The 27,260-nt window shown below is 49.3% G+C and overlaps 1 protein-coding gene across 1 annotated transcript in view; it reads right to left on the minus strand.

Moving 5' to 3' along the window:
* LOC140406810 (uncharacterized) overlaps window positions 1–27,260 on the minus strand; it is a gene marked incomplete at its 3' end in the record, with an annotated part of 77,575 nt that overhangs the window by 41,708 nt on the left and 8,607 nt on the right. Inside the window, exons 4-6 of the mRNA XM_072494713.1 lie at window positions 22,649–22,752; window positions 11,387–11,514; window positions 11,096–11,257 (exon numbers count right to left, since the gene is read on the minus strand). Coding sequence (XP_072350814.1) covers window positions 11,096–11,257; window positions 11,387–11,514; window positions 22,649–22,752 — 394 coding nt within the window. The remainder of the gene's footprint in view (window positions 1–11,095; window positions 11,258–11,386; window positions 11,515–22,648; window positions 22,753–27,260) is intronic.

Below are 27,260 nucleotides of genomic sequence, written 5' to 3' on the forward strand. Positions count from 1 at the left end.
TGGTTGAAAGACACAATCAGACCCTCAAAACTAAATTGGCTAAATTAAGAGCAGACACGGGACTGACATGGCTTAAGTTGCTCCCCGTTGCCCTCTTCCAGCTGCGGGTTACACCTGCGGGACCGGCCCGGCTCTCTCCCGCCGAGATTCTCTATGGCAGGCCTCTTAGAACTCCCTGGAGCCTGCAGGTTCCCAGACGGGTTCAGTTTCATCAGATGACTGAGGAAATGACCACCTATGTTCTAGCCCTTACGCAAGTGCTCAAGGAACTCCATGGCCAAGTCCGCGCGGCTCACGAGCCATTGCCCAGTACCTAGCTCACTTTCAGTCCAGCCCGGTAGTTATGTAATGGTCAAAAATTGGACTAGGAAGGGGTCGGAGCCGCGATGGGACGGGCCCTTCCAAGTTCTCCTTACCACCCCCACAGCAGTTAAAGTGGAGGGGCGAAGTGCTTGGGTCCACCTACATCACTGTAAATTGAGCCCATCTCCACTACTGTAAAAGGTCGGATACTAACCTGCCTCCCTTCTCCAGTGCTATTTTACAGGTGTGGAGCATGATGGAGTGGCTACGCATCGTCTGTCTGATATTTGGCCTCACTTCGCTTGGCGTGTTATTGGCGATGGACATGGAAAAGGGGAATATTATGTATCTGTGTAGCCCCAACCAATCTACAAGGATACATCACCTATGCACAGGTGATGTTCTTCACTGCCCCCATATACGAGGACATGGTATCGACTCATGGAAGGTCATCAAAGTTAAGGAGAATGCGGGAGTCATGAAGCAGTTGCACCGGTCCCGGCGATGGGAAGGGAACATTATATGGACATTGCCTTGTTTTTGGAATACATGTAAATTTGATTTTGGATGTGTTAAAAGTGGTACAATAAAGGTAACATCAGGCTGTCAGAAGAGTGTAGGAAGAGACCATGAGAAAGAGAAAGGGACTAGAGAGAGGACGGGGCGTGTGAGAAGGGAAGTACAGCTAGAACGTAGGTTACCGGGAGATGCACTTAAGTTAATTAAAGGCCAAACTGAGGAAAACCCGGGTAGTATGAATCTCTTCTACCAGATTTACCACCGTCTGTATGGCCAGGGACGGGTTGTCTGCTACCCAAACCCCGCAGCGGTGTCTAGGTTATTTTCTGTTTCACCGCTTTGGGGCACTCCCCAAACGGTGGTTCATTGTCAGCGTTCCGAGCCATTGCCCGAGCAAGTCACTCTTCCTTACGATCCGGATTCAGCACCACCGGCTATTTGCCTTCCCCTCCCTCGGGATAATTCCCATTCACAGTACGATAGGCTGCGACGGTGGAGGGCGTACATACCTAGCCACTTCACTCCCAATAGGGATTCCCGGTCGTACGAGAATTGCTTTAGCAGTGAAGGATATGGCTGTTTGCTGGTAGAGGTGGACACAAATATAACATGTCTGTTTCCCACCTGTACGGACAGGAGGTGCCATATCACCCAGGCGTCTGGCCAATGCGTTTGTTATAGCACCACTTGCGTTCCATTGAACGCTGGCCTCCAGCTCCTTTGTGGCTGGGCGAATGTCTCTCATATCACTGTTGGGAATAGGGCTTTCTGCATTGCTGGGCGGCCCGAATGGGCATTTCAAAATTGGATAAACTGGGCTACTGGGAGGTCCTTACGCAACCGGTATGCTCTTGACTATCTTCTGGCCCGTGAGGGTGGGGTATGCGCCATAGTACAGGGCAAGTGTATCATGGGAGTTCAGGACTTGACCGCTAACATCACTAAATTTATGGATCGCATACGGGATCACTTGGACGGGATGCAGGATCCTGACTCTTGGGGTAACTGGGGATCTGGAGGATGGAAGGACTGGTTGATAAATATGGCCATGTATCTAGTGGTAGCTATCGGCTGCATCTTTGTGGGCCTGGCCATCCTTAAATGTGTGATGGGTAGAATGCGGGGTGCACTGGATCAGATCACCGCCCCAATCACCGATAAAAAAATTTAACTGTTAAAATCCATGAGGGTGAAGCAGATGAAGGGGGGCTAAGACAGGAATTGGAAATGCAGCGACAAATCTTTTTAGATGAGGAACCGTAGCTATAGATTGGATAGTTCGGTTATCATGGAATGATAAAAGGAGGGAATGACGAATGTGATATAAAATAGTTACTTTAGAGTTACTAGTTAATGTAATGTAGAAATAAGCCACTTTGATTTTTGCAGTTAGGGACAAAGGAATTTGAGACCGCATGGAAAAAGCAGGAAGAGGTGTGTCTATGAGGGTGATGCTTCATTGATAGGGGCCAGAGAAAGGGATTGGAAGTGAGCCAATCAGAATAGATCGAACAGGTCAGGAGGGACATAGGCTGACCTATGTCCGTCGAGTATGTGAAACTTGATACCATTTGAACTGATTTTGCAGAGATCTCTTTGTCTGTTAGTTCAGTCGTTTTCTGGAATGAAAGAGGCTGGATGTCTCTTACATTTCTGTAAGATGATTCAAGCTTGCAAGCTAAATAAATAACTTCTGTTTACGTGCGAATCCGTCTCAACTTTTATTGAGGCCAGACTGACAGAGAAAGAAATTTGGAGATCAACAGTAGTGCCTCCAATGCCGCACAGCTTCTGCTATGGCTTGGGCTTCCTTTTCAACGGGGGACTAACGGATTTCGGAGGCATGGAGGGTGCATGAGAAGACGGCCACGGGCCTGCCCGCCTGGTTGAGGGTGGCCGCCAGAGCAAAGTCGGATGCGTCGCTCTCGACCTGGAAGGGAAGGGACTCATCGATTGCGTGCATCGTGGCCTTTGCGATGTCTGCCTTTATGCGACTGAAGGCCTGGCGGTCCTCTGCCGACAGGGGGAAAGCCGTGGATTGGATTAGTGGGCGGGCCTTGTCCGCATAATTGGGGACCCACTGGGCGTAATATGAGAAAAACCCCAGGCAACGTTTCAGAGTCTTGGAGCAGTGGGGGAGGGGAAACTCCATGAAGGGGCGCATGCGTTTGGGATCAGGGCCTATGACTCCATCGTGCACTACGTAGCCAAGGATGGCTAGACAATCGGTGCTGAATACGCATTTCTCCTTGTTATAGATCAGGTTAAGGAGACTGGCGGTATGGAGGAATTTGCGGAGGATGGTGTCGTGGTCCTGTTGGTCGTGGCCGCAGATGGTGACGTTGTCGAGGTACGGAAACATGGCCCGCAAACCATACCGGCCAACCATTCAGTCCATCTCCCGTTGGAAGACCGAGACCCCATTTGTGACACCGAAGGGAACCCTTCGGAAGTGGTAGAGCCGCCCATCTGCTTCGAATGCAGTGTACTTGCGGTCGTCCGGGCGAATGGGGAGCTGGTGGTAGGTGGATTTGAGGTCCACCATGGTAAAACCTTGCTTTGTGCAATCTGATTGACCAAATCAGATATACGGGGGAGAGGGTACGAGTCGAGCTGCATATATCTGTTGATGGTCTGGCTGTAATCGATGACCATCCTGTGCTTCTCCCCAGTCTTTACAACCACCACTTGAGCTCTCCAGGGACTGTTGTTAGCCTCGATCATACCTTCCTTCAGTAACCGCTGGACTTCCAACCTGATGAAGGACCGGTACTGGGCACTGTGCTGTCTGCTCCTGGTGGCGACAGGTTTGCAATCAGGGGTGAGGTTTGCAAACAGGGAAGGTGGGTCAATCTTGAGGTTTGCGAGGCTGCAGACAGTGAGAGGGGGTATAGGGCCACCGAATTTAAAAGTTAAGCTCTGGAGGTTACATTATCATAGAATTTACAGTCCAATCCCAGGAGAGTGGCAGCGCAGAGGTGAGGGAGGACGTAGAGTCAGAAATTGTTAAACTCTCTTCCCTGGACTGTGAGGTTAGCTATGCAGTACCCCTTTATCTCCACAGAGTGAGACCTGGAGGCCAGGGAGATTTTCTGGCTAACTGGGTATATAGTGAGGGAGCAGCGCCTTACCTTATTGGGGTGGATAAAGCTCTCCGTGCTCTCGGAATCGATCAGGCAGGATGTCGTGTGTCCGTTAAGGAGTACTGTCGTCATAGCGGTCGAAAGAGTTCGGGGCCGAGACTGGTCCAGTGTCACCGAGGCGAGTCGTGGCAGAAGCTGATGGATCTCCTCGGGCGGTGTGCGGTCATCCGAATCGGGGTCTTGAGACTCCAGCCAAGATGGCGGTGCCCACGGGTCGCACATGGCCGTGGGTGGGCAAGATGGCGGCGCCCATGAATTGCACATGGCCTCTGGGGGACAAGATGGCGGCACCCAGGGTCCGCATGTAGCTCACGGGACCAAAGATGGCGGCGCCCATGGGCCACATGTGGCCTGCGAGGAGGGGAATGGCAGAGGCCCCGGTTCGCCTGTGGAGACAGCGGCGACCGACCAGGCCTGGCATACCGCCACAAAATGCCCCTTTTTCCCACAGACCTTGCAAGTTGCGGAACGGGCCGGGCAGCGTTGCTGGGGCTGCTTGGCTTGACCGCAAAAATAGCATCGGGGCCCCCTGGGGTTGCCTGGCAGCCACGCGGCACAAACGTGTGGGAGGTTTGGGGTTGCGTCGGGATCGGCTGCGGGTGGGGTCCACGCTGCCCATGGGGATACCGCGCGGTTGGGGACGTACGCTCGGGCGTTGCGAGAGGCTACGTCTAAGGAGCTTGCGAGTGCCCGTGCCTCCTTGATACACAGCGTTTCCTTTTCCAGCAACTACTGGCGGATCTGCAAGGACAGCATACCTGCAATGAAGGCATCCCGGATTAGAAGTTCGGTGTGGTCGTTGGCTGAAACTTGCGGACAGTCACAGTTCCTACCTAGTACTAGCAATGCACGGTAGAATTTGTCTAGCTATTTCCCCGGAATTTGTCATCTGGTAGCTATCCATTGAAACACGCCAGCCAGTGTTTAAAGGTCGCCGCTGAGTTTGCCGCATGGGGGCTAAGTTGTAGACACTCTGGCTTGATGCACAGCTCCATTCTTCAAATCAGTTCAATAAATTGATGCACGATCAATAACTCCCAAAGCGAGATTGTAGGACAATTGAAGGCTTTAGTGAACTAGATGTTTCCCCCAGCAGCACAGGTACAGAATGCAGCGGCTAGGGAAACACAGACTCTTATACTCCGCCTTTCTGGGTGGAACCAGCAGGCAGCCTCCACCAATGATCTTATAGTATCAGATACCTCGAACACCAATGATCTTACAGTATCAGGTACCTCCAACCTAGGTACCGTAATACCCCTAATACAGACTACCACATGTAGATGGTCAGCAGACAAATTTAATCAGTCAGCGATGGATGTACTCTCTGACACAGATTGGAATATCCGGACCATTGTCACTGCTCTTACTCGTCATAATAGCCACTCATGTATATAATGAGATGCAGATAGGCAGTGATTGACACACAGGATAACCAATGAACACACATGACACAGAACAACCAATCACCAAACAGGACACCACCACTATAAAGCCCACAGGGCATTAAGACTCTCTCTCTCTCACAGGACACAGCTACTGAGATAGTTGGAGTGCACAAGCCAATGAGTACCATCTCCATGTGGTAGAGAGCTAGTCTGGTTTAGCCAGTAGGAGTTTATCAGTTTAGATTAATAGAGTGTCAACCCAGAGCAGATTATGTACAGCAATCAGCAAGTTCAATAAAACAGTGTTGGACCATCTCCTGTGCCAGAAGCCTGTTTCTAGTTTCACTGCATCCAGTTGCAGTCAACGTTGAACCAACTCACTTAACACATCATGGTACCAGGGAGCTATTAATTCTAACGAACCTACCTCGAGTGAATCTGCAACGACCAGCAAGCAGCCATCCAACGGCATGGAAAAGATCCAGCCTCCTCCGCAACTCCGGCAACCTCGGCGCCAACTGGAAAGTCTTCAAACAGAAGTTCCTCCTGTATATCGAGGCCTCCGACCTCGAGGCAGCATCGGATGCCAGAAAGATTACGCAGTTCCTGTCGACTGCGGGGGATCACGCCATCCACATCTACAACTCGCTCACGTTTGCCGATGGCGAAGACAAGACGAAGTTCAAGACAGTTCAGCTGAAATTCGACAGCCACTGCGAAATTGAGGTGAATGAGATCTTTGAACAGTACATCTTCCAACAGAGGCTTCAGGGTAAGGATGAACCTTTTCAGTCCTTCTTGACTCATCTCCGCATCCTAGCGCAGTCACGTAATTATGACTCGACAGCTGATTCCATGATCCGGGATCAGATCGATTTCAGGGTCTAGTCCGATTCCCTGCGGGAGCAGCCCTTCAAATCAAACAGTTGACCCTCTCTGTCACCATCGAAACATGCGTTGTCCATGAGCATGTCAGAAATCGTTTCTCCCGCATCAGGGCGTCTGAAACTGCAAAACTGGCCTCCTATGAGGCAGAAAGGGTGCAGGCCATCGCAAAAATGTAAGGCCTGAGCATTGAGGAGAGTGGCCGTTTTGCGTGCTTTTACCGGGTCCCTACGCATGCGCGCCACGACCGGGTGGATGATGAGGCCGAAGACCCTAATGCGTATGTGCGAACGTCGGCCGACTGCACTGCGCATGCACGCTGGCGCTGGCGCACAGAACGCGCTGACGTCAGCGTCATGACTTGTCCAAATTGTGGCTCTGCCCATTTAAAGTGGCAATGTCCAGCCAAAGGCAGGCGATGTCTACAGTGTGGATGACTGGGTCCGCTCCACCGAGCAACAGCCAGCGATCCCAGCTGCAGCGCAGGCGTGTCCGCTGCGTACAACAAGGCATGCAGGATTTTGATCCCGATAGCCCAACGGACCCCGATGCTGACTGCCTCGAGTCTCCATATCGGGTGGGCACCATCACTACACGCGAGCTGGTCTCCACCGCGCCTGCAAACCGCCGTTCAATCCTCAGTGTGGATCCTGACGACGAGGGGTGTGCTGTCATCACGGTCAATCAGTCTCGCATCTGGTTTAAATTGGACACTGGCGCGTCTGCAAACCTCATATCGCAGTCAGACCTCGACAGCATCCGAAACCAACCTAGCATTCTTCCACCAGCCTGCCAGCTCCTTGACGACAATGGCAATGCCATAGCTGCCAGTGGATCGTGTCAGCTAGGTGCATCTCACAAGGCAATCAAGGCGACGTTAAGATTCGAGATCGTCCGGCCTGACAAGGCATCCCTGCTCGGTGCTCGCGCATACAAACTCCTAAATCTGGTCCAGCGAGTCCATGCCATGTCCCCGAAACCGGCGACTGCCTCGCCCAATGCGAATCTCCAGGCTGAGATAGATGACATTCTCACACAATACCACATTGTTTGATGGGATGGGCACGCTCCCATATCGCTACAAGATATTGCTCAAGCCGAATGCCACCCCAGTCATCCATGCACCACGTCGGGTGCCGGCTCCCCTCAAGGATCGTCTGAAAACGCAGCTACGAGAGCTACAGGACCAGGGCATCATCTCAAAGGTCACGGAACAAACAGACTGGGTCAGCTCCATGGTCTGCGTCAAGAAACCCTCTGGTGAACTCCGCATTTGCATCGATCACAAAGACCTGAATCGCAACATCATGCGAGAGCATTACCCGATCCCGAAGCGGGAAGAATTAACCTGTGAGATGGCTCATGCCAAATTCTTTACCAACTGCCTCCCGTGGTTTCTGGCAGATACAGCTGGACGAGTCCAGTTGGAAGCTGTGCACGTTTAACACTCCGTTCGGCAGGTATTGCTACAGCCGCATGCCTTTTGGTATCATCTCAGCTTCCAAAGTATTTCATCGCATAATGGAGCAAATGATGGAGGGCATTGAGGGGGTGCGAGTCTACGTGGGCGACGTGATTATCTGGTCCACGACGCCGGAGGATCACATTGCTTGCCTCAAACAGGTTTTCCAGAGGATTCCTGAACTTGGCCTCCAGCTCAACAGGGCCAAATGCTCATTTGGTCGGTCCGCTATCAAGTTTCTGGGTGACCACATTTCACAGCAGGGTGTGCAACCTGGCGCTGACAAGGTGCTGGCCATCAATGCCATGAAGACACCAGAGGACAAAAAGGCGGTCCTCCGTTTCCTTGGGATGGTAAATTTGCTCGGAAAATCCATTCCCAACAAGTCGACAGTGTTCCAATGGCTTCCCGCACATCAAGCGGAGTGGCTTGAGCTGAAGGCGAAGCTCACCACAGCCCCAGTACTGGCGTTCTTTGACCCAACCAAGGATACCAAGATATCCACCGACGCAAGCTAGGACGGCATTGGGGCGGTGCTCCTCCAGCGAGACGACTCCTCGTCCTGGGCTCCAGTGGCATATGCATCCAGGGCCATGACTCCGACCGAACAACGGTATGCCCAGATCGAAAAGGAGTGCTTGGACAGGAATAGTCAAGTTTCATGACTACGTATACGGTCTGCCAAAGTTCATGGTAGAAACAGACCACAGGCCTTTAGTCCACATAATCCAGAAGGATTTAAATGACGACACCTCGGCTGCAGCGAATTCTTCTACGTCTCCGCCGATATGACTTTGAACTCGTCTACACACCGGGTAAGGAGCTGATCATCGCGGATGCCCTATCCTGATCCATCACCACGCCGTGTGAACAGGGCGACTTCAGTCGCCACATTGAGGCACAGGTGCAGTTGTGTGCCAGCAACCTCCCAGCCACTGATGAACGAGTTGTCCAAATACGCGAAGAAACTGCCAAAGATCCTCTACTGCAGCGTGTGATGCAACACCTCGCCCATGACTGGCAAAAGGGGCAGTGCCCCCAGTTCTTCAACATTAAAGACGAGTTAACGGTTGTTGAGGGGATCCTGCTTCAACTAGATAGAATCGTCATTCCCCAAAGCATGCAAACCATGGTGCTCAGAAAGATCCATGAGGGTCACCTTGGGGTCGAGCAATGTCGACGCAGAGCTCGGCAGGCTGTTTACTGGCCTGGCATCAGCCAGGACATTGCCAACACGGTCCTCAACTGCACAACATGCCAGAAATTTCAACCAGCTCAGCCCAAGGAAACACTGCAACAGCACGAGATTGTGACTTCTCCATGGTTCAAGGTGGGGTAGACCTCTTTCACGCAAATGGGCATGAATACGTGTTCTTGGTCGACTACTTCTCCAGCTACCCGGAAGTGGTGAAACTGTCGGACCTCACGTCCAAGTCAGTCATCAAAGCCTGCAAAGAGACGTTTGCCAGGCACGGGATACCACTCACAGTAATGAGTGACAACGGTCCATGTTTCTCCAGCGTAGTGTGGTCCGATTTTGCACGATCCTACCACTTCAGGCATATCACATCCAGTCCCCATTACCTGCAATCAAATGGGAAGGCCGAAAAGGGGGTCCATATTGTCAAGCGGTTGCTGTGCAAGGCTGCAGACTCAGCCTTGGATTTCAACCTCGTGCTGTTGGCATACAGGGCAACCCCTCTGTCGACTGGTTTGTCTCCGGCGCAGCTGCTCATGAACCGCAACCTGAGGACGAATGTTCCAGCCATCCCATGTTCCAGACCTTGACCACCTCACTGTGCTGCAGAAAGTGCAGCGATCCAGGGACCAGCAGAAGATCACGTATGATGCTCATGCCACTGATCTGCCTGCGCTGGCTCCAGAAGATGTTGTTCGCGTCCAGTTGATTGAGGGAGGCTGGTGAGCCCCAGCTGTTGTCGTCAGACAGGCCGCCCCCAGGTCCTTCGTTGTTCAAATGGCTGATGGCTCCATTCTACGGCGCAACAGGAGGGCGCTGCGCAAAGTTTCCTGCCCACCACCTGACCGCACTTCTCCGCATGTCATCATGCCGCCTCAGGACATCTCGCCTCACGTGACCACTGATCTGGCAGCGATCCCGCCTGTCCAGGTGCTTCCCCCCCTCCACCTCTGAGGCGATCGACAAAACTTTGTCGCCCGCTACAAAGACTGAATCAATAGACTTAAACCTTGTAAATTTAGTTCAGTTTGCTCTGTACCTGCACGATAGACACCTTCCCATGTACATATGTTCATTCATTCACCACTTGTACATAGTCATGCATGTATATACCGCCACGTTCCAAAATTCATTTTAAAAAGGGGAGATGTCATAATATCCACTCATGTATATAATGAGATGCAGACAGGCAGTGATTGACACACAGGATAACCAATGAACACACACAACACAGAACAACCAATCACCAGACAGGACACCACCACTATAAAGCCCATAGGGCATTAAGACTCGCTCTCTCTCACAGGACACAGCTACTGAGATAGTTAGAGTGCACAAGCCACTGAGCACCACCTCCATGTGGTAGAGAGCTAGTCTGGTCAAGTCAGTAGGAGGTTATCAGTTAGATTGATAGCGTGTTAACTCACAGCAGATTATGTACAACAATCAGCAAGTTCAATAAAACAGTGTTGGACCATCTCCTGTGTCGGAAGCCTGTTTCTAGTTTCACTGCATCCAGTTGCAGTCAACGTTGAACCAACTCACTTAACACATCAGTACTGATGTCAGTAAAGTGTTTCAGCACTTCAGTCCACAAGCTGTGATGTAACATAATTCAGGGGAATGCCTAAGGTATCAACTTCTGGTTAAGAATGGTTCTTTTGCTTCAATGAAGTGCCAGAGCTACAAAACATCTCTTCCCTATTATTTTGGTAACTTCCTGAAAATAAAGCAACACAAATTTCTAATTTTCTTTACATGCAGATCAGAAAAGTAGCGACACTCTTCCCTTCCCATTCAAATTCTTACTGCTGATGAAATCTAACAATTTAAATCGAACAATGCTACATGTAATCAAACCAATTTGAAAGTTAAGCTAAACACATCTCGGTTAGCACTGTTGCTTCACAGCGCCAGGATCCCAGGTTCGATACCCGCTTGGGTCACTTGTCTGTGTGGAGTCTGCACGTTTTCCACCTGTCTGCGTGGGTTTCCTCCGGATACTCCGGTTTCCTCCCACAAGTCCCGAAAGACGTGCTTGTTCAGTGAATTGGACATTCTGAATTCTCCCTCCGTGTACCCAAACAGGCGCCGGAGTGTGGCGACTAGGGGATTTTCATAGTAACATCATTGCAGTGTTAATGTAAGCCTACTTGTGCCAATGATAAAGATTATTATTATCGAAGGAAAATCTTACCACTTGTGTCTCGTTAACAAATTGGGTAATGTAGACAATCAAGTCCTTGTAGGTTCTATTTCCAAGGGCGTCGATGATCATACTGATGTGAGATGTGTTATTCAATGACTTTAGAGTCAGTCCAGAGAGTTGCAGTGCACTCAGAAGGTCCAGTATTTCAAACTATTGAAAACAAATGCAGTTATTTTAAAACCATTAAAGCACTATGTGTTAAAGCACAGAGAATTTAAAATTAGTATCCAATATCTGTTTTGAAACCATACAATATATGGGTAAATGTAAACATCTTACTGCAGAGAAGTTCTTGTTCAGAAGTAGTAAATCTGGGTAGGAAACCTCTGTCATGAATTTATGAAAGTTCTTCAGTAACCAGTCACGGGTACCATTTGTGTTAGATGCGCATGGAATACCCAGGGAACCTGTAAAGCAAATTTCAACTTTGTTATTTAGCCAAATCTACATGTGTAGTAAATTCCTTATACAATTATACAATGATAATGGAGGATTCTGTAATTCTCTGAGATTATAATAGTTCTCTCAATATCACAGATTCCATTTCACAGCATTGGTCAGGATTCTCCGGTCTCCCAGCCATGTGTTTCTCGGTGGTGTGACATGGCATGCCGTTCGCTGGTGATGGGATTCCCTTCCGCTGCTGTTAATGGAAATTCCCATTGAAGCCACCCCACACCGCCGGGAAACCTGCGGGTAGGAGTGCACTGCCGCCTGGAATGCCACCGCCAGTGAACAGCCAGAGAATTCTGGCCAATGTGTTTCAATTCATTCCATGGGGGTCAATGGGTCAATTACTTTATTCCATTATGCTAGAGAGGGAATTTAACACCAACGCCTTTGATGGAGGCTAAGAATCCCGGTTAAATCAATTTTGTTTGGGGATCTACCATGGCTGCCGCACTCAACATAAGGTCAGAATTTAGCTGATGATTCCACAGTGTTCAACACCACTTGCAACTGTGCAGGTATTAACGCGGTCTGTGCCTACTTGCAGGAAAGTTATGGACAAAATTCACGTTTGAGCTGATAACTGACAAGTAACATTCACATCACATAAGTGACAGGCAATAACAATCTCCAACAAGGGAGAATTTAATCATCTCCCATGACCATTCAATGGTATTACTGCCACCAGAAAAATCCTGGGGATCATCATTAACCAGAATCGTAACAGGCCCAACTATATAGGGGGCGATTCTCCAATATTGGGCCCAAGAGTTTGCGCCGTCGTGAACACTGTTGCGTTTCACAACGGCACGAACCGGGCCCGGTTATGTACGATTCTGGCCCCAGCACGGCGCTGGAGCGGTTCACGCCGCTCCAGCCTCCTTTCGTGGTACCAAATGGGTGCCGGGCCAACCACGAATGCGCAGTTGGGCCGCCCCATCTTGCACACGTGCGGGGGACTTCTTTAGCACACTGGCCCCGACTTAAGATGGCGTCGGTGTTCAGGGGCCGGCCGCGCCAGAAAGTAGGCCCGGGGGGGGGAAAGAGACCGGCCTGCCGATCGGTGGGCCCTGATCGTGGGCCAGACCCCATCGGAGCCGCACCCCGGAGAATCGCACGCCGGCATCGGGACGTCGTGGCGCGGTTGCGGCAATTCTCTGGCCCGGCGCGGGGCTCGAAGAATCACCGCCATATTTTTTGAGAGGCTGAAACGTCTGTGGCTCCAATTCATCTCCTAACCCTCAAACTCTGTCCACCATCTGTAAGGCTCAAGTCAGGAACGTTATACAATTCTCTCCATTTGCCTGGATAAGTGCAGATCCAACAACAGTCAAAAAGCTTACTCCCATCCAGGACATAGAAACCTATTTGATTGGCATCCCATCTACCATTTAAACATTCTCTCCCCCCACAACCAGTGCACCATGATAGCAGTGTATACTAAACACAAGATGCACTGTGATTGTGGAAAAGCTGCATAGCACATTTTAAACATTGCAATCTCTACTAACTACAAGTTCATTGGGCAGCAGACACATGGAAATACCACCACCTACAAATCTCCTTCAAGGCTCTCACCGTCCTGAATTGGAACCATATTTTGCTCCTTAGTCAAAATCCTGGTCCTCCCTCCCTAACAGCACCATGAGTATTTGGACACTACATGGACCCGCTGGGCTAGTGTGTGGTCAATTCCAGTCTCACTTTATCCTGAGTCACAACACAAAATTGAAATTAATAAATAATTCCTCAAAAACACCTGGTTGGCCCTTAGCTACCCAATAACTACAGTCACCAGGCTTGTAAATTTAAACACAGTTAAGCTTATTCAGAACAACGACTATAATTAAATATGCATCAGATTCAACATGTCAACTATTATCTAATTCCTAATCCCTCCCAACTTAAACTCACTCTCTATACACACACACATACGACAGACAAACTTGGTCAAACGTTGCCTTGATGTCAAAGGCAGTCACTCTCACCTCACCTCTGGTATTAAGCTCTTTTGTCCATGTCAGTCAAAGCCCCAAATTTTGTGTTTTTGTCTGGCCCTTGGATCACTCCAACTTAGTCTGGTAATGTTGATTTGTTGGCCATGGCACTTTAAAGTTAAACTTGAGTACAGCTTTAAATGCTGTGCAGGTTTTAAAGATGGCTCCGCAGCAACCATTTTTCACCCCCAAAGAGTCTTCCCATACTTGTTGCATTTTGGCAGGCTCCAGTGGTGATGGCAAGCCCAACTACTTTGTATTTAATTTTCGGCAGTGATTTACTCATTGGGCCTTCTTGCGATATCAGCGGATTTTGGGGTGTTTTGCTCCAGATTATCGGCATTGGCTGGTGTTTGAACTTTACGTTTTTTCCCACTTTTTTTCTTATAGCATGCTCAGCCGCCACGTGGTATGGTGCCAATTCGGAACCAAGGCTGGCCACAGTTCTTTCAGAAACAGGCTGCCCTGACTTTTTGTGCAACACTGTAGCTTTCTAAACTAGGCTTGGTTTAGAACTTAATTTTTTTTGCTCATCCCGCCACATCTTTTTACTCCGCTCTCTGAGGGAATTCACAATGGCCCATCACAATTGCTTTCCGAGTCCTCTACTGCACAGTGGAATCTTTTCTTCTGCCTTACTGCTTCCAGTACTGAAATACAGCTTCTATCAGGTGATCTCCCTCTGCGACTTAACTTCAGATGCTTTCAGTCAGGTCAGGATGCTTCTCCTTTAATTTTCCAGCTTTTTAATTTCTGCTCCACCTTCTCGGAGGTTCAGCATTTTCCATTCGCCGCCACCATTTTGTATGTTCAGCAGGACTCACAAAGAGATTGAGAGTCTCAAATGATTGTATGAACATTAACTGTTTATTGATAACACACAACTTTCTACAACGTTCTACATATATATTATATATAGGGTATAGCCAAAATTATGAGCTAACGTCATGCTTGCTTCTGCGCAGGTCTCTGTACAGTCCGCAGCTAATCCTAATCTCAGGTCATGTGTTTCTTTTCATCACACCGAGGGTACTGTTTCTGAGTCCCAGATGTACTACATTCCCCAACATGTAACATGCAGAAAAGAAGGATAGTTCTCTCTCGGCTGGACAATGTTAACCAGTTGCCTCCTTCTACCATTTGGGTGGCGGCAGCTAAATAAGTTAAAATAGATTGGACCTCACCCATTCCCAATTAAAATTCCCTTCCCATTGCATTTCAGTCTTACTGTAAATGGCTCTGTACTTAGATGTTTCTGCATTCCAAACCAAATATTGCAAACGTTCTTAAGTGTCTTTATACATTTGTTTCAAACTGTCACCTGCAATATGCACTCAGTCAGTCAGTTTTCCAGTGATTAGGCTTTGCACTCTTTGTGACTAATGTCAAGCTTGCCAAATCAATGGTTTACAGGTGCAAAAATGCCCATGGGGTTAGGTAGACAGTAACACCAACACTCAAGCTCTGCCATTTTTCCCTAGGCAGCCATCTATTTCAAGCAGTTGGCCTCTTTACTGTGCAAATCAGGGTGCTATTTAGAATCCCTGTTACATTTTCAAGGATAAATAGACCATTTCACTTGTACTGCTCAAGCTCTCATCCTGCAACATATTCTTTCAATCCATTTAGTAGGAAATATAAGATGATTTTATGCCCCATTGAGGCATGTAAAGTATGGGGAGTTAATGAAGATGATGCGCGTCATGCTATGTTCATTGGGTTTGTGACTTCATTCCATTCTTTTCCAAAAACTGCTTGTTTTGCATTGATGAAAACTGTTTTCATTTCTGATATTCTTCTCTTGTGTCCACTAAACCCTCTGACTTTGGTGTGGAACTTTTAATTATTTTATAGCAATTGTATTAAATAAGTTATTTTCATGTGATTTTGACCCATTTTGTTAAGTCTATGCAGTCTAGTTAGACCATGAGCAACATGCAAGCCCAACTATCAGGCACCAAAATGGTTCCACAATATTACTCTTAGCTTCTATTGTACTTATTGCATTTCATTTAAAAAGGAAATAAAAAGAAATAGTCCAGTTTGAGATGGGCATTAGTATAAACGTGCAAATGTTTTCCCCTCATCTGACTTCAATGCATACCCAAAAGATTCCCGGAAGTAATCACTATTGTGATAAGCAGGTAAATACTTCAGACATTCATTTTGCACATAAATATTCTTCTTTTGACTTCTTTAACAGAGATTATGGAAAATGATTTTAGTTTCTCCTAACTTACAAACATGGGGGTAGCTGGCAGGATAAGAAGGGTACAAACTGTTTAAGACAGATTTTAGCATGTGTCACAGGCAATTGTTCTACTGACACCTGCAATTGTGGTTAATTTGAGGTAATATCCATTTTGCTGAATGGATATTGGCCTCTGATGTGTTGGGTGCTCTGGATCCGTGGAACACATACAGGCCACCAACACTTAATAAAATAGTGTTGCACTATTTTAAGTCAGAAACTGTTGAACATACTTTCACTGTAGTTAACACGATATTAGATTGAACTAAAGACCTATGCCTTGTCCTAACCAGTCAATGCACTCAGCACATGGTGAATGTCTGTGCTGCAGGCTGTAAGCTCTGTCCTCCTAGGAGGCTGCAGCTCGAATGAGCGGGAACTCTGATGCCCCCTGTCTTTATAGTGCGTGTGCTCTAACTGGTGATTGGCTGCGGTGTTGTGTGTGTTGATTGGTCCCGCTGTATGTCCATCAGCGTGTGTGTATCTGCACCATGATATACTGGTGCATATTATGACATCCCCCTTTTATAAAAGAATGTATATGTGTGGCAATAAATAATGTGTGGTGAGAATGTTCCTAACTATGTGTGGCGTGCGAAGACATATTTACAGGACTACGTACATGAGAACTAAGCTATTTACATGGGAAGATGCCTGCTGCAGAGAAGCAGTATGCAACAAGAATAACGAGATGAACACTATATACAAACCAGAGAAACGATCAAACAAAGCAACAAAACAATTCAGAAAGTCTATAAGTCCGCAAAGTTCATAAATTAAGTCTCTGAGGTGGGCGACAAATTCTGGTTGACCGCCTCAAGGGTGGGTCGAGAGCCGCCTGTTCAGGAGCGGGCTGGACTGCGTCAGAGTCAGGGGGATGCAGAGTGACAGGGATTTCTGCATAGTCCGTGGCAGGGTCAGCAGGAGGGCAAGGCGACAGTGGAGGATCACGTAGCGAGCATGGAACGAGACAAAGGGCGCGTCGATTGCGGCACAGAATGGAGCCATCCAGTAGACGAACCAGGAACGAGCGGGACGCCACCTGCCGAAGGACAACAGCGGTTGCAGACCAGCCACCATCCGGAAGATGGATGCGGACATTGTCATCTGGAGCCAGAGCAGGAAGATCAGCTGCATGGGAGTCATGAGCCGCCTTGTGCTGTGCACATGACAGCGGCATCCGGCGAAGGACCGGAACGTGGTCGAGGTCTGGGACATGAATGGACGGCACCGTCGTCCTCAGGGTGCGACCCATGAGCAACTGGGCTGGTGACAGGCCAGTGGACAGTGGGGCGGAGCGATAGGCCAGCAAGGCGAGATAGAAATTGGACCCAGCATCGGCAGCCTTGCAGAGGAGCCGTTTGACTATATGTACTCCATTCTCCAGTTTGCTGTTGGATTGGGGGTACAGAGGACTGGATGTCACATGGGCAAAATTGTACCGCCTGGCAAAGTTGGACCATTCCTGGCTGGCGAAGCAGGGGCCATTGTCCGACATAACCGTGAGCAGGATGCCGTGTCGAGCAAAGGTTTCTTTACAGGCACGAATGACTGCAGAAGACGTGATGTCGTGCAACCGTATCACCTCCGGGTAATTCGAAAAGTAGTCCACGATCAGGACATAGTTTCTACCCAGCGCGTGGAACAGGTCGATGCCCACCTTGGTCCACGGTGACGTGACCAACTCATGGGGCTGCAGGGTCTCACGTGGTTGGGTCGGCTGGAAGCGCTAACAAGTGGGGCAGTTGAGCACTGTGTTGGCTATGTCCTCATTAATGCCGGGCCAGTACACTGCCTCTCGGGCCCGTCGGCGGCACTTTTCCACGCCAAGATGGCCCTCATGTAGTTGTTCCAGGACAAGCTGGCGCATGCTATGCGGGATGACAATGCGGTCCAGTTTTAGAAGAAACCCGTCTACCCGCCAGATCATCTCTGACATTGTAGAACTGAGGGCATTGGCCCTTGAGCCACCCGTCTGTTAGGTGGTGCATGACGCGCTGTAGCAAAGGGTCAGCCGCCATTTCACGGCGAATTTGGACAAGGCATTCATCCGTGGCAGATAGATTGGAGGCCGAGAATGCCACACGGGCGTCAACCTGGCAGACAAATCCCGCTAGGTTACATGGAGTGTTGACTGCCCTGGAGAGAACGTCAGCAATGATGAGGTCTTTGCCTGGGGTGTATACCAACTGGACGTCATATCGCCGGAGCTTGAGAAGAATTCGCTGGAGGCGAGGCGTCATGTCGTTCAAGTCTTTCTGTATTATATTGACCAGCGGGCGATGGTCGGTCTCGACGATGAATTGAGGAAGTCCGCAGACATAATCATGAAACTTAACCACACCGGTCAGAAGGCCCAGGCACTCCTTTTCTATCCGCGTGTAGCGCTGCTCCATGGGGGTCATGGCGCGTGACGCATATGCAACGGCCCCATGATGAGGCCTCATTACATTGAAGGAGCACTGCCCCAATGCCGGATTGGCTGGCATCGGTCGAAATTTTGGTCTCCTTTGCTGGATCAAAGAAAGCTAAGACCGGGGCCGTGGTCAGTTTTGTTTTGAGTTCTCTCCATTCGCGCTTGTGGGCAGGGAGCCATTGGAAGTCTGTCGTCTTCCTGACCAGATTCCTGAGAGCCGTGGTATGAGAGGCGAGGTTAGGGATGAATTTCCCTAAAAAATTGACCAAGCCCAGAAATCGGAGGACAGCCTTCTTGTCCTCTGGTGTTTTCATAGCTGTGAAGGCAGCTACCTTGTCCGCATCCGGCTGCACACCTAATTGGGAGATGTGGTCCCCAAGGAACTTGAGTCCCGTCTGACCAAAAGAGCATTTGGCCCTGTTGAGGCGGAGGCCATGCTCATGTATACGTTTGAATACGCGCTGGAGGCGACTAACATGCTCCTGCGGGGTGGTGGACCAAATGCTTATGTTGGCGACATAGACGCGAACACCTTCAATGCCTTCCATCATTTGTTCCACAATCCTATGGAACACTTCTGAAGCAGATATGATCCCAAACAGCATCCTGTTGTAACAATATCTGCCAAAGAGGGTATTAAATGTGCAAAGTTTCCTGCTGGATTTGTCGAGCTGGATTTGCCAGAATCCTTTTGAGGCGTCGAGTTTGGTGAAGAGCTTGGCGCGAGCCATCTCACATGTGAGCTCTTCGCGCTTGGGAATTGGATAGTGCTCTCTCATAATATTGCGATTTAGATCCTTGGGATCAATGCAAATTCTCAATTCGCCGGAAGGCTTTTTTACACATACCATGGAACTGACCCAGTCGGTCGGTTCCGTGACTTTGGAAATCACTCCTTGGTTCTGGAGGTCCTGCAGCTGCTGCTTGAGGCGGTCCTTAAGGGGTGCTGGGACCCTGCGAGGTGCGTGCACCACAGATGTGGCATTCTGTTTTAATAAGATCTTGTAGGTGTATGGGAGCGTGCTCATGCCCTCGAAGACGTTGTGGTACTGGTTGATAATGGCATTGAGCTTCGCCCTGAAGTCGGTGTCCTGAAAGGCAGACGTGTCAGCAGGAGAGAGAGGGTGAACTCTATGAACTAGGTTCAACCGCTTGCATGCCTGCGCGCCAAGCAGGGAGGCTTTCGAGGAGCCCACGATTTCAAAGGGAAGGATGGCTTTGCGTGACCTGTGCGTCATTTCAAGTTGGCATGAGCCGCTGGCAGCAATGGCATTGCCATTATGATCTAATAGCTGGCAGGCTGATGGGAGGATGGCTGGTTTGACACAAAGGCTTTGGAGGTCAGACCGCGCAATGAGATTGGCGGAGGCACCAGTGTCCAGGCGGAATCGTATTTAGGACCGGTTGACCGTCAGGGTGGCACACCACTCATCGTCTGGATCGATGCTGTATACCGATAGAGGCTGGATTCTTTGCTTCGGGGACACCCTGTTTTTTGTAACGAAACCGACTCGAAAAGGTGCCTTCGGGTCCTCGGTGTCAATATCGGGTAGCAGGTCCGCATCGGACTCGGTGACCGTGGGTTGAATGGCCCGGACATTCCTGCGAGGCTGGCTGAAGCGATATGTGTTGGCAGGCTGAGCTGCTCTGCATAAAGCAGCATAGAACATAGAACATAGAACATAGAGCATTACAGCACAGTACAGGCCCTTCAGCCCTCGATGTTGCGCCGACCTGTGAAACCACTCTAAAGCCCATCTACACTATTCCCTTATCATCCATAATGGATAAATAAATGAGATTCAACAGAGAACAGAATAATTTGCTTAGGCTACAAAATGTATGAGGGCGGAATTCTCCCAAAAATTGAGTAGGGTGGGATTCTCCGTTCGTTTACGGCACCGGGATTCTCCGGTGCTGCTGCAGTGAATGGGAGATTTGGCTGAGCACTAAATTCTCCGTCCTGGCTAGCAGCAGTAGAGAGACGGACTCGCAAGGGAGGATCCCGGCTTAGTGTCATTTCGGGCAGCTGTACCAGCACAATTTCCATCACAATTCTCGAACATTGTAATTTTTGGGGGGCCAGGGTGAAACTCACCAGAAAAGAGATGTGTGGGACCCGAAGGCATCAGCAAGCCCAGCCTCACAGAGATCGGGGTGCCCTCTGATCTCACAGTGAGAGTCCAGGGCCCCCTCTACCTCCAACATCGCAAGCATCTGGCCTTCAGTTCCCCCCCCCCCCCTCCCTCACTGGCACCAGCCCCCTTTCCCCCCTCCTCCAAGGCTAGCTGACGTTATGGCTCACCAAAAGGGTCCCCCTCCAAGCCCCACCCCATCTAGTTGGGATCAGGACCCCCCCCCCCCGCCCCCCGTTGACACTACCTGCAACCCCCCCCCCCAGGTGAATCACACCCCGCTACACGGACGCCAAATGCAACCCCCCTTCAATCACCCTGCCTTCATGTCCATACCAAGTGGCATTTACCTGCCATGTCCCTGACCACTCCGGGGCGCCAATGCCCTCCAAGCCCCCCGGCATGGTCACAACGTCCGGCTTCTGGTAGTGGAGACCAGTTTTGATTCCTGTAAGCCTCAGCTGCACCTGGTATGCAGGTGGAGAACAATCCCGGGAGTCGGGAGAATCTGGCATTAAACTGACAAAGTTGATTTAAATCTGCTAATCTGGTTCATGCCCCTAGTGGCCAAGTTTGCCACATATCAGGCATTGTCGGGATTTGGCAGGGCATTGCCGCTTTAAATGGGCGGAGCCACAGTTGCCGCACGTCGTAGTGTCAGTACGTTCGCTGCGCCACCGCGCATGCACGGTGCGATCGTACGTGGTGCGCGCCTGCGCAATACGTTCGTCAACGTCGCCGTCCCCTCGTTTGGTGCGCACAAGCGCGGGGGTCCACGAAAAGCGCGCAAAATGGCCGCTCTCATCCAGGCTGAGGCCCTGGAGTTGCTCGATTGCTTGGATCCGTTCCGCCTCGTGGGGACCTTGCCACGCCGTTTCAACCGCTTGGATGTAGGAATACCGACTAGTGGCGTGTTCATGTAGCACGCAGGTCTCGATGGCAGTTGCTAGGGTGAGCTGCTTTACCTTGAGGAGCTGCTGGCGTAGGGGGTCCGGTTGAACACCGAAAACGATCTGGTCGCGCATCATGGAGTCGGAGGTGGGCCCGTAATTACAGGACTGCGCAAGAATGCGGAGATGGGTGAGAAAGGACTGGAAAGGTTCATCCTTACCCTGCAAATGCTGTTGGAATACATAGCGCTCAAAACTTTCATTCACCTCTGTGCTGCAGTGAGTGTCAAACTTGAGGAGGACCGTCTTGAACTTTGTTTTATCTTCATCATCCGCAAAGGTGAGAGAACTGAAAATGTGGATGGCATGGTCCCTGGCCGTGGATAGGAAGAGAGCGATCTTCTTGCTGTCCGAGGCATCCTCCTGGTCTGTGGCTTCAAGGTAGAGCTGGAACCGTTGTTTGAATATCTTCCAGTTGGCCCCTAGGTTACCGCTGATGCGGAGCAGCAGCGGCGGGCAGACGATGTCCATTTTGCAGGATGACTGTATGCTGGTGGAAGGCAGACCACTTGCAGGTAGGTCTAAGTAGTTCTAATATCCCTCAACTCCTGGTATCATGATGTGTTGGGTGCTCTGAATCCGTGGAACACATACAGGCCACCAACACTTAAAATAGTGCAACACTATTTTATTAAGTCAGAAACTGTTGAACATACTTTCACTGTGGGTTCACACGATATTAGATTGAACTAAAGACCTATGCCTTGTCCTAACCAGTCTATGCGCTCAGCACATAGTGAATATCTGTGCTGCAGGCTGTAAGCTCTGCCCTCCTAGGAGGCTGCAGCTCGAATGAGCGGGAACTCTGATGCCCCCTGTCTTTATAGTGCGTGTGCTCTAACTGGTGACTGGCTGCGGTGTTGTGTGTGTTGATTGGTTCCGCTGTATGTCCATCAGTGTGTGTGTATCTGCACCATGATATACTGGTGTATGTTATGACAGCCTCCTCCATAGTCTTGAATGACAATGGCCAGACTTCATCAGGACAGAACAGCTCAGCACTCAAGGCAGGGCAATAAGAGATGCACCATATTTAGACCACCTTGTGAGCAGTAGATCTGACATGCCTCCTGCAGACATGTGCTCAAACATTGAAAGAAATACAGGAATTTTCTTCAAAGATAGGAAAAACTAAAAGTAAATTGATTTTACTACCATTACAGAGACAATCTTAGATTAAAAGTCATTTTCCCATGTTTTTACTTCCCTTTAACAATAACAGATATCATTCACATCAGATATCACAATATCTATGCCAAAATACTGCTGTTTATTCAATTACATGCATTATTGGTTGGTTAAATAGAAAACACTACTACTATCAAAATTCTTTGTACATTACCTGCTGAACTAAGTTTAAAGGACAAGAAGTTTTTGCTGAATTTGTAGACCTCTCCACGCTGTGACTTTGATAGATTTAGGTACACATCATTCAGGCTTTGAACGCTGTAAAATTAAAAACAAAAAGGTATATATCATCACAATCAAATATTTAACTTGCCATGGTAGGGTGGCACGGTGGCGCAATGGTTAATGCTGTTGCCTATGGCATTGAGGACTCGGGTTTGATCCTGGCCCCAGGTCACTGTCTGTGTGGAGTTTGCACATTCTCCCCAGGCGGGGTTCTCCGAGGTGCGGAGAGTCGGCGCCGGTGCGTTTGGCGCTGCACCGGTCGCTATCCGCTGCCGGCCGCCGATTCTCCGGTCCGGATGGGCCGAGCGGCCGCGTGTAAACGGCCTAGTCCCGCTGGCGCCGTCCACACCTGGTCGCTGCCGCCGTGTACTCGTCGCAAAGGCTTGGGGGGTGGCCTGTGGGGGGCGGGGGGGGGGGGGGGGGGGGGAGTGGGGCTCCGTTCCTGGGGAGGCCCTCCGATGGTGTCGGGCCCGTGATCGGGGCTCACCAATTGCCGGGCCGGCCTCTCCAGAACCAGGCAAAGTCAAAATTACCTATTGTGCCTCTGGTACAGGGCAAGAATCAGGCACCTTAACATTGTTCACATTCAAGCTCACTACTTTTCCTTTCTTTATTGAGTTCAGGTGAAATGTATGTTACAGCTCTGATACAAATTGGAGCAAGTCATTGCCTTAATTGTCGGCAAGAGCTATCTGCTATGCGACTGGTATTCCTGTTGATGCGGTGCACAGACTCACATCACATGGGCTGACTCATCTAACTTAAATACAGTTTTAAATAGTCATTGTTAATGGTACACTCCCCACGGGCGGTACAGTGGCGCAGTGGTTAACACCGCTGCTTCACAGCGCTGAGGATCAGGGTACGATCCCGGCCCCGGGTCACTGTCAGTGTGGAGCTTGTACATTCTTCCTGCGTCTGCGTGGGTCTCACCCCCACAACCGAAAGATGTACAGGGTAGGTGGATTGGCCACACTAAATTACCCCTTAATTGGAAAAAAAATTTGAATAGTCTTGTGGTAAACCACTGTGTTCTGATATTAGAGGTTGTACGGTAGAACCTGCACTACAGGTTCGCCTGTGGCCCCTGCATGCTAGCTCCGCCCAGGAGGCGGGGTAAAAATATGCATGTCCTCCAGCTCGCAGCCATTTTGTCAGCTGCTGTGGGAGGCCACACATCTGATACTAATAAAGCCTCGGTTTGGATTCAACTTCGTCTCTAGTCAATTGATCGTGCCTCAATTTATTAGTATCAGATTCAGAAAATGGACCTCCGGATTAAACCAGATCGCCTGCAGCTGGACCCACACTCAAACGATGCCAGAAAGGACTTCCAGCACTGTTTTGAAGCATATATCAAAGCGGCGCTGACCCCTGTTCCAGAGGCTCAGAAGATCCAGATCTTGTACGTCACAGCCTGCAGGTAAGGGATTGGCTGGTGACTGGTAAGTAGTTTTTCTTTTATTTTCCCTCAGGTATTATCGTGCGGGGTGCAGAGGTTGCTGAGTGAGTGCTTGCTGAGAAGGGGAGTGAATAACAGGTAAGCTCTTTCTTTCTTTTTCTTTTTTTATCTAGAGGGGATGGCAGGGAAGGTAGTGCAATGTTCCTCCTGCAGAATGTTTGAGGTGAGGGACGCTGTCAGTGTCCCTGCTGATTTCATCTGTGGGAAGTGCACCCATCTCCAGCTCCTCAGGAACCGCATTAGGGAACTGGAGCTGGAGCTGGATGAACTTCGGATCATTTGGGAGGCAGAGGTGGGCATAGATAGATGCTTCAGGGGGTTGAGAGTAGTGAGGTTATGAGTAATGTTTCAAAGTTGCAAGAGTGTACCGGCAGGCAGGAAGATGGTTTAAAGTGTGTCTTCTTCAATGCCAGGAGCATCCAAAATAAGGTGGGTGAACTTGCGGCCTGGGTTGGTACATGGAACTTCGATGTTGTGGCCATTTCGGAGACATGGATAGAGCAGGGACAGGAATGGTTGTTGCAGGTGCCAGGGTTTAGATATTTCAGTAAGCTCAGGGAAGGTGGTAAAAGAGGGGGAGGGGTGGCATTGTTAGTCAAGGACAGTATTACGGTGGCAGAAACGACGTTTGATGAGGACTCGTCCATTGAGGTAGTATGGGCTGAGGTTAGAAACAGGAAACGAGAGGTCACCCTGTTAGGGGTTTTCTATAGGCCGCCGAAAAGTTCCAGAGATGTAGAGGAAAGGATTGCAAAGATGCTTCTGGATAGGAGCGAAAGCAACAGGGTAGTTGTTATGGGGGACTTTAACTTTCCCAAATATTGACTGGAAACGCTATAGTTCGAGTACTTTAGATGGGTCCGTTTTTGTCCAATGTGTGCAGGAGGGTTTCCTGACACAGTATGTAGATAGGCCAATGAGAGGCGAGGTCATATTGGATTTGTTACTGGGTAATGAACCAGGCCAGGTGTTAGATTTGGTGGTAGGTGAGCACTTTGGTGATAGTGACCACAATTCAATTACGTTTACTTTAGTGATGGAAAGGGATAGGTATATACCGCAGGGCAAGAGTTATATCTGCGGGAAAGGCAATTATGATGCGATGAGGCAAGACCTAGGATGCATTGGATGGAGCGGAAAACTGCAGGGGATGGGCACAATGGAAATGTGGAGCTTGTTCAAGGAACAGCTACTGCGTGTCTTTGATAGGTATGTACCTGTCAGGCAGGGAGGAAGTGGTCGAGCAAGGGAACCGTGGTTCACTAAAGCAGTCGAAACACTTGTCAAGAGGAAGAAGGAGACTTATGTAAAGATGAGACATGAAGCTTCAGTTAGGGTGCTCGAGAGTTACAATTTAGCTAGGAAGGACCTAAAGAGAGAGCCAAGAAGAGCCAGGCGGGGACATGAGAAGTCTTTGGCAGGTAGGATCAAGGATAACCCTAAAGCTTTCTATAGATATGTCAGGAATAAAAGAATGACTAGGGTAAGAGTAGGGCCAGTCAAGGACAGTAGCGGGAAGTTGTGCGTGGAGTCCGAGGAGATAGGAGAGGTGCTAAATGAATATTTTTCGTCAGTATTCACACAGGAAAAAGACAATGTTGTCGAGGAGAATACTGAGATTCAGGCTACTAGGCTAGAAGGGCTTGAGGTTCTTAATGAGGAGGTGTTAACAATTCTGGAAAATGTGAAAATAGATAAGTCCCCTGGGCTGGATGGGATTTATCCTAGGATTCTATGGGAAGCTAGGGAGGAGATTGCTGAGCCTTTGGCTTTGATCTTTAAGTCATCTTTGTCTACAGGAATAGTGCCAGAAGACTGGAGGATAGCAAATGTTGTCCCCTTGTTCAAGAAGGAAGTAGAGACAAGTAGAGAAGGGAAGTAACTATAGACCAGTGTGCCTTACTTCTGTTGTGGGCAAAATCTTGGAAAGGTTTATAAGAGATAGGATGTATAATCATCTGGAAAGGAATAATTTGATTAGAGATAGTCAACATGGTTTTGTGAAGGGTAGGTCGTGCCTCACAAACCTTATTGAGTTATTTGAGAACGTGACCAAACAGGTGGATGAGGTTAAAGCAGTTGATGTGGTGTGTATGGATTTCAGTAAAGCCTTTGATAAGGTTCCCGACGGTAGGCTACTGCAGAAAATACGGAGGCATGGGATTCAGGGTGATTTAGCAGTTTGGATCAGAAATTAGCTAGCTGGAAGAAGACAAAGGGTGGTGGTTGATGGGAAATGTTCAGACTGGAGTCCACAAGGATCTGTTTTGGGGCCACTGCTGTTTGTCATTTTTATAAATGACCTGGAGGAGGGCGTAGAAGGATGGGTGAGTAAATTTGTAGATGACACTAAAGTTGGTGGAGTTGTGGACAGTGCGGAAAGATGTTAAAAGTTACAGAGGGACATAGATAAGCTGCACCGCTGGGCTGAGAGGTGGCAAATGAAGTTTAATGCAGAAAAGTGTGAGGTGATTCATTTTGGAAGGAATAACAGGAAGACAGAGTACTGGGCTAATGGTAAGATTCTTGGCAGTGTGAATGAGCAGAGAGATCTCGGTGTCCATGTACATAGACCCCTGAAAGTTGCTACCCAGGTTGAGAGGGTTATTAAGAAGGCGTATGGTGTGTTAGCTTTTATTGGTAGAGGGATTGAGTTTCGGAGCCATGAGGTCATGTTGCAGCTGTACAAAACTCTGGTGCGGCCGCATTTGGTGTATTGCGTGCAATTCTGGTCGCCGCATTATAGGAAGGATTTGGAAGCATTGGAAAGGGTGCAGAGGAGATTTACCAGAATGTTGCCTGGTCTGGAGGGAAGATCTTATGAGGAAAGGCTGAGGGACTTGAGGCTGTTTTCGTTAGAGAGAAGAAGGTTAAGAGGTGACTTAATTGAGGCATACAAGATGATCAGAGGATTGGATAGGGTGGACAGTGAGAGCCTTTTTCCTCGGATTGTGATGTCTAGCACGAGGGGACATAGCTTTAAATTGAGGGGAGATAGATATAGGACAGATGTCAGAGGTAGGTTCTTTACTCAGAGAGTAGTAAGGGCGTGGAATGCCCTGCCTGCAACAGTAGTGGA

Source organism: Scyliorhinus torazame, unplaced genomic scaffold (assembly GCF_047496885.1).
Source record: "Scyliorhinus torazame isolate Kashiwa2021f unplaced genomic scaffold, sScyTor2.1 scaffold_881, whole genome shotgun sequence".
Lineage (NCBI taxonomy): Eukaryota > Metazoa > Chordata > Chondrichthyes > Carcharhiniformes > Scyliorhinidae > Scyliorhinus > Scyliorhinus torazame.